The following is a 14,442-nucleotide window of genomic DNA, read 5'->3' on the forward strand; positions in this document are numbered from 1 at the left end:
ATTGAATTACCTCCATTATGTGCAACATCTGTATTTAAATGCGCTAAGAAGCCATGTATGTGCAGTGACTAACCGAGCTAGAGAAAAGTGCGATAGACTTAAAACGTGCCGCAAATGAGTGCAGCACTAGTGCACTCTTTTTCTACTTTTATTGCGCTCTAAAGGAGTGCTCCTCGGATGAGCTTTTCTTTCTTTGCTTCTGCCTTCTTTTATTATCCTGTTAGAATGGAGCGTGCGTGACAGCACAGGGCTGCAGCAAGTTCAGGCTATAGAGCTCGCACCTTGCGATGAACCGTGAAGACTGGGCGAGCTCTCTGCAATCCTAGCGGACATGTCTTCGTCCGTATGTCTACGCTCGCCGTGGACATAGAAAGTGTACGAGTCACGAAGTAACCCAGGGTTTTTTATGTGCGCACTCTTCGAGTCAAGCCCGTTCCTCGTCCGTTACTGCTTACGTGTGTGCGTGCGTGTGTTCACCGCTGGAACAACGCTGGCTGGCATCCGTAGTGCTGTCGGGCACCGTCCACACACCAGTGACACGCGTTGATGTGCCACACCGTCGATTCGTCGGCTGATGGTTCGGCTTGCAGCGTACCCGCCTGCCGCCACTCCAGCAGGTAACCGCCTCCCACCTCGGGGTCAATCACGACTCACGGGAGACACGACGGGCGCACTTACGTAGAAGCTATCACAATAAAACCACAGTAGCTCACACACGCGCGGACACACCGAATGACGGAAAACGGGCGTCAATCGTGTCGTTCTGTCGCAGAGATTGGAAGGGGGGGGGGGGGGGGTAAGCACCGTTCGTATCACTACTACCGTGCCGATTACGCCGGCAACTTGACAGATCGCACCTGTTGCTCTGGAGACGACGTTTCGTCTTACACATTGGTTTTCCATACACACAGTGGTGGTCTTACGATTCTCTCCTGCGCCGTGAATAGTGTCCGATTTTGCAAACCGCGACTGTTGGGATGCAGAACAGAACCCCTTGTTTGTGATGCTGAGGGTTGTGCTGTAGTAGTACTCGGCCCAAGTCGAGCTTCACGTCTTACCGCGTGTTCCCAGATGGAGGATCCGTTGAGCGGTGTACCACGCTTGGTGCGAGCGCCGGCCCTCAAGCGCGGACGTGCGGATGCGACGCCACTCTCCGAGCGGGTAAGTTTTGCTTCCATCGGAGCCACCTGTTGATTTCACGCCATGCGCGCAGCCGCTGTCGTTGCAGCGACCGCGCGGTGTTCAAAGAAAGACGCACATCCGTCACTGGCCCCAGTTTTTTTGCGTACTTGCATCCGAAAGTTGTCGTCGCCGCGTCCCTTGTCGGTGCAGTGCGAGCTGTCGGTTTCAAAACCCCGGCGCACGGACACACCAGGGACGTCTGTAAAGGCGTGGTGGCGGAATGAGAATGTAGCGGTACTACACCAACGCGAATGGCCTTGTTGACGGCAGCGCTGCAAGGTTGTGGGGGGGTGCTTCTTTTGCAAGAGCGAGGAGTCGGGCGCGCGTTGGCGTGCTTGTGTGGGCGGCGGCTAGCGCGCGCCAAGCATGCGTACCGAGCCGAGATTGCCCGCCACCCCCGAAGAACCATCCTCAGCCGAATCTGCACCCCTTCTGCAGGTCAAGCTAGAGCGGGTGCTGGGACTGACTGTCACGAGCAGCGCGGCGCTTGACTGCGACCCAAGTTCGGGACTGGTCGCCTACCCAGCCGGGTGAGTAGTGATCGCGCTGGCAGCACTGCTGTCCCACCTCTCTGCCGGTTCCTTTTCGCTTCTTGTCGCGTTGTGTTCGGACGCCCCTGTCAATGTTCGAGGTGCTTTGAATGTTCAATTCACGGCGGTACGCTGACGTCTCCCGCCTGGTTTCGGAACCGACCGTCCGCAGGTCCACTTTCGATCTCGATCGAGACCCCACCTTCTACTTTCGATCTCGATCGGGACTGATCGGAATGTTATTGCTCAACTGCGATTGACTCACATCCGGAGCTTGCGTGGTGGAACCGTTGAGAGGTGGTCTATGTGGCTAGTGTATTCGAAATTAGTCTCTTGCATAGTTTGAATTTGCACTGTATGCATAAAGCTAATGCAAGTCTAGTAAAAAAAAAAAAGAAAGTCCCAACTTTGTGGTTTACAAGAATTGGAATAGCAGCTTGGTGCACAGGCATTCGAGTACGTCATATTTGATGTCCTAATTTAAGACATCACGAGGATGTCTTTGTGGTTTACAAGGAATGGAATAGCTGCTTGGTGGACAGGCATTCGAGTACGTCATATTTGATGTCCTAATTTAAGACATCACGAGGACGTCTTTGTGGTTTACAAGGAATGGAATAGCTGCTTGGTGCACAGGCATTCGAGTACGTCATAGTTGATGTCCTAATTTAAGACATCACGAGGATGTCGATAGCTGTGTATTCCATCTTTAATAGCACGCGTGATTCAAAGCAAATGCGCTGTTATTTCAGGAACATGTGTATGACTGTTACTGGGGTTTCCAAGCAGGCTCTGGCATCATTCCAAGAGTTATACTGGTCGGTTTAGTACATTGCATTTGGTTCATTACTTTTGTTAACAGTACCACACATTTCTGAAATCAAATTCAGTTGTTAGTAGTGCACGTCTTGTCCTCTTTAGTCCCCATGTTTTCAGCACTACGGCTTCATTGGATGAACCTAACATTATGTTTTAGTGCTACAGCCTATGATGGTATAACCTGTCAAGTTTGCAAACCATCTTATACTGTAGGAATGTCGCACGGCGCATTTGGTAACATTGTCAACGTAGTACGGGAACTGCACTTGTGAGGAAAATTTGGAAGTGCTAGGTTGTTAAGTTTTGTCACCCCTGGCAGCGCGAATGAAACATGCGCTGGCAAAGTGGACATTTCACCCAGCATGACAAAGAAAAAAAAGCACTTGCAGTATTTGTGAAATGGTGGCGTGGATGACATGTTCTTTTGTCGCACAGCTCAGTAGCTTGGCAAAAACAACAAATCCCTTGTACATGGGCTTTAAGATGACAGATTTGATCTAGTTGGTGACAGATTTGATCTAGTTGGTTGTGTCTCATTGTAGAGAAAGTTGGGCAGTATCCCTCTCATGTGTTTGTGTCTCCACACTTAATTTTTGTACTATGATGATGATGGAACTTTTCAAAGGTACTCCTAATGTGAGCTAATACCTGTGCTGTCAATGCAAAAATCCTTATTTTCTTTCTGATTTATTTCACATGAAAGAGGTTCATTTAATTAAATTGAACATTAGCCTGATGCTCACAGATCTAGGAAATCGAGCGAGTATATGCTCTTTTCACTTATTATGTATTTTGGGGTGGAAGTGTAAATACAGGTCATCGACATTCACGCTATTTTACGTTCATTACCAAAGGGCTGCATGGAGGATGTTTCACATATTGTACACTTGACTTACGGAAAGGCAAAGCAATACAGTTCAGTAGTGCAGAGCATAACAAAACAGTAAGTTTGAAGTACTGTCTTGCAGGACAAACAAGCTTAGTCTGGTATGATAAAGAGCGTGGGTGCAGTCCCTACCTGTAGGGGTCGCATTTTGATTGAACAGGAATGTAAAAACACTAATGGGCATAGATGTAGTTTCAAGTGGAATAGTCTCCATTGGTCCCAAATCAGCCTGGTGTTACCCACTTCAACGCAGCTCATAGTCATGTCCTAGTTTTGGCATGCAAAGTTCCTGAATTTGATAAATAAGATTTAGAAGTGATATGTATATAGGAATCAAACAAAGGATCAAGACACGTGTTTCATTCCTTGATTATCATTGGGGGGGAAAGATAACTATATTAGAAACGTTGCACTTCAGTAGTGGCGCACTGTTGTAACGGATGGTCGGCCGCTGCCTAAAGTGTTGATTCAGTGAAGGACGTAGCAGCCGGAAACATCAAGTTTAGCTTCTGCGGAAATAATGAGAGACGGTAAAGCAGAATGATAGTGATGATATTTAAAAAATAAACCAAGGTTGTTTGTAAGCAGTGCGTTGAAACCTTGTTGCAAGGCAAGTAACCCCACAAATGTAAAATGTAGGACATTGTAGTGGCTGACAATTTTAACGCGATAGCGTTAGAGAGCTAGTGTCGCAGAAATTCCACCGTCGGCGTCGGCACCGTTGGTTGTGAGCGAAAAATCGAGATAGAATCAATTCAAATAAAGAATAAAATTTTCGGTACCATTGAGGATCGAACCTGGGCTGTTCGCGTGGCAAGCAGGTGTCTTACCACAAAGCCATGATGTTACTTGCAGCGGCTTTGAGAAAAAACACTACATAAATGCTATGTAATGCATTTTGTTCGACAGGTGTCACGACGAAAACGAGCTCATTCGGCGATTTGTAGGCACATTTGGGAGGACATCAAACTACGTCAAAAAAGGCCGGGATAGTGCAGCCATTGCTGCTAAAAGCACACAGGAACTTTCAAACAGCTCTAGAAATGGACAACTATGTCCATCTATAGGAAGACATATCATGCCTTTCCAGAGGTGTTGATCAAGCAAACAGCAATCACTAGATACTGTGCCGCCATCTGTGAGGCATTGCGAGAATCTTTATGGCCTCCGAAATAGCGAGCGTGCGATGTGTATCTTGGAGGCCTAGGGACTCTTGCTTTAGATCAAAACTCTGTATGTACCATTAGCATGTGCACGCTGGTACAATCTAATGTGTGTGTGCGTGTGTGTGTGTAATAAAACATATTAATAAGTATGGACTTAGCGGTTGAAGGACGCACTAGGGGAGGGGCCAGATTTCTCTATCGCGTTCAACTCTTAAATTGAATTTTTTGTTTCTTATGTATGATTTGAAAGAAATAGACATTGAATATGAAGTCTCGTCAAGAAGCTTTTCATGAAATGGTCTTTAGCTGCTGAGCATTTGAAAAAAAAAAAAAAAGTATTTGGGGAGTATTTCTGCTGCACAACTAGTGTAATGGTCGTCTACCTTATGCACCTTTTTTATTATCACCATGGTCGTGGCACTTCCCAGTCACTAAGGGCTTGTGCGCTGTTGGCATGACGTAGCATGCTCAATAGGAAGGTGGGGCGAGCCGGGTTTTTAAGAAAGGAAACGTGAGGAAGCCAGGTGACAATTACAGTTGTGTGGCATAAATACTCTATTTCTTCTTAGGGCATCGTATTTAGTGTCTAGTGCCTGCCATTCCAAGTTCCATGGTTATGGAATAAGGACAGCCTGCCAAAATGTGCATAGAGACAATGGTCGGTGCATATTCTCACGGTGAACAGTGGTGGCAGCGAATGCTACACAGTGATGTGCTGGCGGAACAACTCAGGGCTGTCCAGAGGGCCCGTGCGGCGGCAGAGGGGCTTGGCCTCTCTGTCCCGATGTGGGAGCAGCCAGCATCAGTCCTGGACTGATCCTCAGGACCTTAATAATGTTCCTCATACCACACCATACCAAGAGACACACTTGTTGCACTGCCTGTTTGAAAAGTCCCACTCGCGCCTTTTTTTTTATTCTTTGAGTGTAATAACATTCAACTTTGTCACGTAATCCCAATGTACCCGTTAACTTAGATTGACATTTGAATGGTTTAGGAGTGAGTGATCCAGAACCTGCTGTGTCTCGTTTCTTTGACATCTACACTTTGTTTAAATGTCTGCTCATCTTCTCCAGTTTGCGCAGTGGGGTTTTTTTTGGCATGCCTCCAGTTACGTTTGAATAGTGCTGTCAACGTCTGCAGTGTTACAGGTACATTGTAAACGTGATGATTTTTTTTCACTTTCTGCGTGTTGCCATATGTTATGCCCTGATGTGACCTTGCTTTTTATCTAGTGACCTCCTTAGCATTCCCTGATGAAACCCGGTCTTGGTGTGCTTTCATTTCTCAGGTCTTGTTAATCCGTGTTGACGTCTCTTTGAATCCTTGGTCGAATAATTTTTTTCCCTCTTTTCGTTCTTGAGAGTAGTTGTTTTTAACATTAGAAAGGTTGCTGGTACTGTAAGGTATAGTCAAGGGGTCTAGTATGTAACATAAAAAAGTGTCTAAATGATCCACCATTTACGGCAGGAAACATAAGCAACTTTTAAAACTTAACTGTTTTCAAATATTGTAAAGACTTTGCCTTGGCAATAACGGTGATGGCAGACATGTTGGCACTGCACTCGGTTCGTCAAGGAGCTGTCCGTTTTCAATGACTGCATGGCTACATCTATACAGGTGTGTGCTGGTTTTGTACAACACGCGGAAGAACCGCCAGCAGCATATCTTGAATGCATCCAAGAAAACCATCACGTGCCTGGCCTTCTCCTGGGATGGCAAGTACCTGGCCACTGGAGAGGTAAGGCATCTTGAACCTGTGAGTGTTCTTGCTGTAAATGTACGGTGACAGTTTTTGGTCTCGCAGTGCCTTCGTGGTACAGGTATGTTTCCGACCCTCCGCTTAAATTTTGTGCCGAAACGACGATGCAGACTTACTGAAAGGGGCTGACTTACAACAAGCATTGGGAATGATTGCGGTATCTCTTCGCGAAGACGAACAGAACTGATTTCTTGTGTCTGCACGTCGCGCAGTCTGCAGCAACGCCAATGGCCGATGAGCAGTGTCCTTTCGTAGTTTCGGTTTGTCCAAGTGATTGCAATGGAAGCGCACAAAGCTTGATTTTCATCTTTATGGGTTCTCTCTCGCAAGAGAGGTTCAAGTTGATTTTGCATCTTTATTGGCGCTACTCTTAACTTGTTTATTGCCAACACTAACGAGTTATTTTTCTTCTCCTTGATTATTGAGTTTACTCTGCTCAGGCAGACAAGACGTGTGTTTGCCTACATAACTCATATCTCCAAGATAATTGAGACTTGTTCTGTGTGCAGACGCTAATAAAGCGCTGTGCGTACACCCCTGTTTCAGTGGATATCACACTCTGAAGTACATGTGGTCGTTTTGCAGTCATGAGCAATGCTTACACCAAGAAACTGTTCCTTGTTTTTTTTTGTCACAAATTTTTACTAAATTCACACACGTTTTGTGTATTCATTAACTGCAATAAATGATCTGACCATCTGCAAAAGTTTATCTGAAAAAAAATTTGACACTCGGAGGGTTAAGCTGGCTCGCTCGTTCGTCTGACGGCCGACCATTGTCCTTGCAGTGTGGGCATCAGCCGCACGTACGCATCTGGGATGTCGCAGAGAAGACCCAGGTCGCCGAGTTTCCGGGTCACAAGTTCGGCGTCACCTGCGTGGTATGTCATGCCAAGTTATCCCAGCATTGTCGATATGGCTCAAAAGGAATCGTGCGTCTATTTTTGCATAAAAGGAAAGCATACAAGTGTCTGTGTCTTTAGTCACAAGGCTAGTAGGGGGTATACGGCAAAGTAGGCACACTAATTTATTGACATGGCAGAAAAGCTCACCAATATATGTCACATAGACATAAATGTTGAACAAACTGAAAAATGTCATGGGTGTATGAATGAAGGAACCAACTATGCAATGGTTGAATGGGGAAACTCGTGTTTCCTGTAATGTCTAGAAACGGGCAAGAAAGACGGCCAGGGAATGTGTTTGTGTTTGCCGAAATGATCTCCACATCTAGGCATAGTTCACATTTTTGTTTGAAATCTTGTCTCCTGTGCAGGCATTCTCACCTAATCTCAAGTATGTGGTGTCGGTGGGCACCCAGCATGACATGGTTGTCAACGTGTGGGACTGGCGCAGCAACACCAAGCTGGCCTCCAACAAAGTGTCGGCCAAGGTAAGGGGGGGGGGGGGGGGGGTGGGGGTGGCGTGGCGGTTCACATCGCTATACGTGCCTAGACAGAGCCTCTCTTTCCAAATACCTGTTGCAGTAGTGTAGCAGCTGTGTAGTTGCACTCGCATGCATAAGGGCGCGGGCTCAATTTTTAGCCAATGTGGCTACTGCTGTGGGGGCCAAACACAATGGTGCACCTATAGGTGTATGTCAAAGTGCCCGAAGCAGGCAGAATTAATACAGAGTCCCAGATATCGAGGCTGAAAAGTGAAACAAGCAAAAGTTGCAAAACCCCCTGCATTGCCGCTCAAGGGAGTTGTTTTTCTGGCTGCGAATTTTTAGGTTCTCTTGTAATGACATTGGGCTTCATATTTTGTGCTTGTGATAATATAGCCCTAGCTGTAACAGCTGAGGTTATAGTGTCAATGACTGGGCTACCGTCCTGTTTATTCTCTCCTCTGATCCTTGTCTCTTGTCCACCTAATTAAACAAAACATCAAGTAATAGTGTTCAATACTTTTTAAGCCTCCACCACAGCATACCTTATAATATTTGATATCTTGCTTTCGGTGTGCAAAACTTAAGAGCACGAAAAAAATATTTTCTTCTCCCTCTGCAGGTCAAGGCGGTGTCCTTCTCGTCTGGTGGGCACTACTTTGTCACCGTGGGCAACCGCCACGTCAAGTTCTGGTACCTGGAATACTCCCGGGGAACTAAGGTAATTTACATTTGATCGGCGGGCTGTTTTTATCGTGCCGTTCTGCTGTTGGAAAACTGTGGCCGTCCTTGTAACGCACCGGTTGAAAGCTCCTGCACGTGCCAGGAGATGTTCTGTGCCAGCAGTTTCTTAACCCTACATTCCTCGCAGTACAAGCCCGAGCCTGTGCCACTCATGGGTCGATCGGCCATTCTCGGGGACCAACGCAACAACTACTTTTGTGGTGTTGCGTGTGGCCGGGGCGACTGCCAGGGAAGCACCTTTGCCATAACCCGGTCGGGCCTGCTGTGCGAGTTCAATAGCCGCCGCCTGCTCGACAAATGGGTGGAACTCAGGGTGAGCGCTCCCTTACTTTAGCTTGCTGTCAACTAGGGAGCACATTGGAATGGGCTACTATCGATGAGGATTCGAACACAAACGGTGCGTGGAGTGTTTGCCTGAAGCATCATTGGCATCATTGTTAGAAGCGTGGTGGTTGGGGCTTTACTAATCTTGGGCTTAGTCCTCGTTGCATTGCTCTTTTTTTTTTTGTCGCATGGTTTTTCTGTCTGCCATATATGATATCGCGTTCTGCACGATAAACTCAGTTGGAAGTTAGCGCTCATCTTCTTGTCCTTTTGTCGTCGTTCTGAGCTCGCGCTATGCCATTCACCACACATCACTACAAGCAAGCGTGCATTTTTTGTTTTCCTGCTGGATATCAGGCTGCTTGAACTGCCATCATATTTTGCTCCTGTTAGATTGCCGACGCTAAAAAAATAGAAGCAATGCTATTGCAGTGGAGCGGGTGTTCGAGCATCCATCCAGCAGGCGAAACCCAATATGTATGACCGACTCTGGTAAAGACTGGCCGACTATATGCTATGCACTCTTGGTTGGGATTTGTGCACACGCTCCTCAGTTCAAATCACAATTTTTGTTATAGTATACACGACATCTTTCAGCCAGCAATCAATTCGTAAATGATGTTCGAAATGGTCTTTTTGCCATTGTAAGTAGCAGTGAAGTGGCAGTGAGCATTGGGCTAGAGAAACTGTGATCAGTCATTGTGTGCGAAATTTTGTTGTTGCTTTTTTTTTCCGTGCTCCCACTATGCAGAGTACCTGTGCAAACTGTATCACTGTGGGTCGGGACTGCCTTTTCGTGGGTTGTGCGGACGGTGTAGTGCGCTGCTTCAGTCCGTCGACGCTACACTTCCTGGCAACGTTGCCGCGGCCACACCCACTGGGCCTGGACCTGGCCCTCGCGACGGGTGTTGGTGGTGCACCCCCCGTAGTAGTGGGCGGAGCTTCAACACCTCCCCGTCACCCCCACACAGTCGCTGTGTGCTTCGACGAGGTGCACAGACGGCTGACATGTGTCTACAACGACCACAGTCTGTTCGTTTGGGATGTTGGCGACTTGAAGCGCATCGGGAAGTGTCACTCGTACCTTTTCCACAGTGCTTGCATCTGGGGCATTGAGGTCAGTGGATGAAATTGTTCACGGGAAGATTACTCATTGCTGTTTGTTGGCTTTCAGCTGAACTTCTTAAAAATCCTATGTTCTGGTTTCTATTGTGATGGCGTCGGGGATCATGGAAATTTGCAGCTTGGAGCAATGTGCGAATTCTGAATGCTGCACAGTAAAAATGGGATTGCACTCAAGCTTTACTTTATATTGTTGGAGGCGTGTTTTGTAACGACTTTTTATTATTTCAGAATGTTAACGTCTGATAACTGAACAAGAAGGATTTGATGACCTCAGAGTTTCATGCAGTAGTCCGTATCTTGTGGACCGCTCTTCATAGGTTTCGCTGTCCAGGTGCAGTTTGTTGCTAAATATGTAAATGTTTGGTTGCTCAGATACCCGCAACATGTCACCTAAAATATTTGTTAATAGATTAGAAAAGGTAAGGCTGGGGCTAGTTGGTTACACGTAGCTTTATGTTTGTTTCCCTACCTCCTTTTGCGTTTTTTAATGCGTATCAGTATCGTGTTACAATCTATAGTCAATGATATGTTACCTCATTCTAACTTGCTTTTGAGTTTTATTACGTTGTCTTGGCTTAGCATGGTGGTACCTGATTTTGTGTGTTGCATAGGCTTTTCGAGAGTCACTGGTAAAAATTTAATTGATGATGCTGCACAGAACTACCCGGCCAATGGAGATCTGCTGCCGGCAGGCACATTTCTTACCTGTTCGAGTGACGACACGATCCGAGTGTGGAATCTGGAACGAGGGACAGCTGGCAGTCGCAACATCTACTGTCCCGTAAGTACTGTCGTCACCTTGTACCTCTTAGATGACGTTCCTCAAATTTATGTGCCTTCACCCAGGAACTTCTCAGTATCCTGTACATGGACCCGAACCTGACCTTCATCTGTGATGCCGATGTCCAAGGTAACAGTGTAGCAGTCCAAGGAGCAGTTCGAACGACCTTTTTACAGGATTCGAACAGCGAGCATTTTTTTTCTTTACCTTGGCTGCTTACTGCATGCCTTTGATGGGCGGCTTTGGGATGAAACCAGGATGTGAGCAGTTACATTATGCAGGTGGCAGCAGTGACAAGGTGGACACAACGTATGACGGCAAGAACGGTGTGCGCTGCCTCTGCATCAGTCCAAACGGGAAGCAGCTAGCCTCGGGTGACCGAACGGGCAACATTCGGTACGTTGGGTGTGTTTTTCTGTGTGAACATTAACATTTAGCTCCCACATGGTATTATGGATAGTAAGGTGACAGTTTAGTCGGTCCCGTTGTGCTGTTTATATACCGTTGCTAAGGAAAATTCACCGGTCTCTGCATCGCAGCAGGTGCTGTTAGTCTTGCCTAATGTTCCTACATTTTTTTCTTTAGATCTAAGTACTGACAACTGCCACCATGTTCCTCATAACTCAGAAAACTTACAAAGCTGCCTACATCTAAGTGTATTAGCCATGTGGCTTTCATCTGACTATATGCGAACACTATACGCCTTTCTCGTCCCACTAGATTACCATCATTAGTGACTGGCGACACATTTCACCAGATGCTGGAAACGTGTTAAGAAGGACATGCTTACTGTAAATGAGTGTTAACCAATGTGATTCGTCAGCGGCACCTCAATGGTTGTCTTGTTGTAACAAGAAAGAGGAAAGAAATCTAGGGACTTTAGTCTTGCTTAGGCAGTAGTCAACTCAATATGACGCAGCTTTGTGTACCCCAGGCACTCTGACAACATGAGATTTGGCATATTAGGGGCTTTTAGCTTGTACGCATACTTCTTTACGTTACCATGTTATCGTATACCGGATATAATCTGCGCATGTGCGTGTTTTTACGGAACTTAAACCTTTACGTAACGTAAACTACCCACCGGATAGGCTTTAAGCTTTACGTTTTCCGCCTTATCTCTCAAATCCACCTTTGTTTGTAGGAACTCTCGGTACGCACCCTGCATAGACTCGAGCCATCTAGTTAAAATAAGCCAAAGTGCGAGTGCCAATAGCGATTACAATGTTTCAGCCGGATTACCAAAGCTAGAATTGCCTAGAACATAGACTCCGTAATTGTGCGAGCCCCCAAGAAAGTAGATCGCTGTCGCCATCTAGCGAGGCCATAGTGAACCAGGTAATCACAAAACTGTTATTGCAGAAACATCATGCATTGTACGTCTGGTGCAAAAACCGTGCAGCGGGGTTATTACAAATGAGTTACCTTTTTATTAATTTTCACCTCAAAAACATTACGCGTAAGTCAACGTGTTCATGACTGTGGTTGCACGAAGTGTCACAAGATGTTGACACTATCGTTGCAGTAACCTGGTATTTTTCACTTCTTGCGCATACGATGATACTATACAAGATAAAAAGACGTCTTGTGATTTTGCCGCAATGGTGATTCAATTCTATGTAAGTTAAATGGAGTTAGCATCACGATCTATTGTTTGCAAAAATGTAAAGGTACACGCACTTACGTACGTGTGTGAGCATTAACGTATAAGGATCTAAAACATTGAAAGACAGGCATCCCAGTAAGACAGTAAACGCAAATCGGTATCCAGTAACACGTTAACGTAAAGAAGTGTACGTACAAGCTAAAAGTCTCTATTACCTTCAGGTCCGAAAATATGATGAATTGTCCGTGAATGTGTCAAATTTACACAATTTAATTTCAAAGTACTCGATATTCAATTGTAAGATAGAGAAGGTGGTAATATGTTTATTTGTTTAAAAAAAAAGGAAAATAGACAACCACTTTGTTTGTGGCACGAAGTCTCAAGGAAATTCATACGGATTTCTCGGAAAGAAAAGCTTCTTAGTTGCCGAAAAATTCATCCTAGTCCGGGGATCGAACCCGGAACCAACACCTTTCCGAGGCGGTCGCTCTACCAATTGAGCTAACCATGAAGCTAGCAAATGGCAGCGCAAGAGCGAATTCGTGCCAAAAGTGGGTGGTTGTCTCGCAGGGGGAATTGGTGCCACAAACTCTTAAATCTTCTGCCACCTAGCTGGTCTCTGCAGAACACATTTGCATTACATATATATGCTTTTTTAGTAATAATAGTAATCAAAATATAATTTAATACCTATTTATTCTAAAGGCGTTCATGTTCTATTTTTGTATAAAAGTAATCAACTCTCAGGCTTGAAACGCATGGGCGATTGGTTATGACATATGTGCATTCCGAGCAAACAGAAAGAGAGAGAAAGGGAGAGAAAAGATGTGGCTGTCGAAGCGGGGCACGCTGGACAGCTCGTCGAGCACAGCAGTGTCTTCAGCAGAGTCATACTCTGCAGCTACACTTAAACCTCGATATAACGAACCCAGATATAAATAAATACCGGTTATAACAAAGTAAATGAAAAATGGTCTTGCAATAGCTATAGTGTTGGTAACAATCCTTTATAATGAATTTTCGTATATAAGAAACTTATTTTCGAGAAAGATTCAACTTTCTTATAGTGAGGTTTTAGTGTATACACAGTACAGTGTAGTTAAATGAGCGCGAGCTGTCAACTCGAGAAGCGTGCATGGAAGTGCACACCCCGTTTCAAACCGATTGAAGAGATGCACAGTGCATGACAAACCTCTAGATTTGATAAGTATTGTTGTACACAAAGCCACTGAATGGGTTGTATCTTCTTCTGGTGAAAGTTATGATGCTCTGTCTGAAAATTCATTTAGCTCATAGAACATAATTTCAGGGAATTCAACATTATATCCCAGAAAGAAAATTAGATAATACGGTGCTTCATCTGAGTTTCAGTAAGCTTGCAATTAGGTATCCTAAAGTATTCCACAATCAATCAAGTTTGATTCTTGCATGAAAATAATTACTGTATGTTTAGCTCAAAATGGATGCCCGTATTGTTTTTGACTGTACTATTCGTTTCAAGCTAAGAAAAAAAAAAATTATATTCTTGACGTTGAGAGCGGCACGTCATACGACTGTCGAACATTCCGGTGTCTTCAGAAAAGTGATCCTCTGTCGCGATACACAGTTCAACAAAGTTAAATGAGTGCTTGCTGTCCACTCAGGAAACCTGTACAATGTGCGCACTGTTTCACAAGCCATTTGAATAAACACACCGTGTATGACGTGCCTCTGAAATTGGTGCGTACAACACACCGACGCTGAAGGGGATGTCTTTGCATTCGCATGTCTGTTAGCTTAGCAGCACATTTGTGTGGCATAAATCGGCGCACCCACTAATGTGTGTACTGTTAGCTAGAAATCCATTGTTCAGGTTCAAACCCGTAACTACTGCTACTTAGCAGCATGGTGCCAGCTACTCCGTGAATGTAGTAGACTCGCAATGATTTAAACTCTGATAATTCATACTTTCGGTTAACTAAAAAAATTGAATTTTTGGTTGGCCCTATATTCTTTTAATGTATTTAAAAGCCTCTTAATTCAAACTACATCATTTGGTTGATTCATACTTTTTTCAGGTCCATACCAGAAAATATCTGCTTCTTCCCCACTACTATTTAAAAATTTGTATTTGTATGCTTATATCATACTA

General features: G+C 45.2%; 1 protein-coding gene across 5 annotated transcripts in view; it reads left to right on the top strand.

Annotated features, from left to right (window-relative positions):
- The first annotated feature begins 64 nt into the window (after positions 1-64).
- Positions 65-14,442, top strand: part of LOC119167061 (mitogen-activated protein kinase-binding protein 1-like) — a 42,111-nt gene continuing 27,733 nt past the window's right edge. For 4 of the 5 annotated variants that reach the window (XM_075867168.1, XM_075867169.1, XM_075867171.1 and 1 more), the window contains exons 1-12: positions 65-617; positions 1,072-1,161; positions 1,621-1,712; positions 6,204-6,324; positions 7,133-7,225; positions 7,621-7,737; positions 8,354-8,452; positions 8,603-8,788; positions 9,551-9,916; positions 10,583-10,705; positions 10,771-10,834; positions 10,987-11,101. In XM_075867168.1, the coding sequence (XP_075723283.1) occupies positions 1,072-1,161; positions 1,621-1,712; positions 6,204-6,324; positions 7,133-7,225; positions 7,621-7,737; positions 8,354-8,452; positions 8,603-8,788; positions 9,551-9,916; positions 10,583-10,705; positions 10,771-10,834; positions 10,987-11,101 (1,466 nt within the window). In that variant the 5' untranslated portion in view covers positions 65-617. Of the gene's footprint in view, positions 618-949; positions 1,162-1,620; positions 1,713-6,203; positions 6,325-7,132; positions 7,226-7,620; positions 7,738-8,353; positions 8,453-8,602; positions 8,789-9,550; positions 9,917-10,582; positions 10,706-10,770; positions 10,835-10,986; positions 11,102-14,442 lie in introns of those variants that run through there. The other variant, XM_037418478.2, reaches the window with a different exon arrangement.

Source organism: Rhipicephalus microplus, chromosome 6 (assembly GCF_043290135.1).
Source record: "Rhipicephalus microplus isolate Deutch F79 chromosome 6, USDA_Rmic, whole genome shotgun sequence".
NCBI lineage: Eukaryota > Metazoa > Arthropoda > Arachnida > Ixodida > Ixodidae > Rhipicephalus > Rhipicephalus microplus.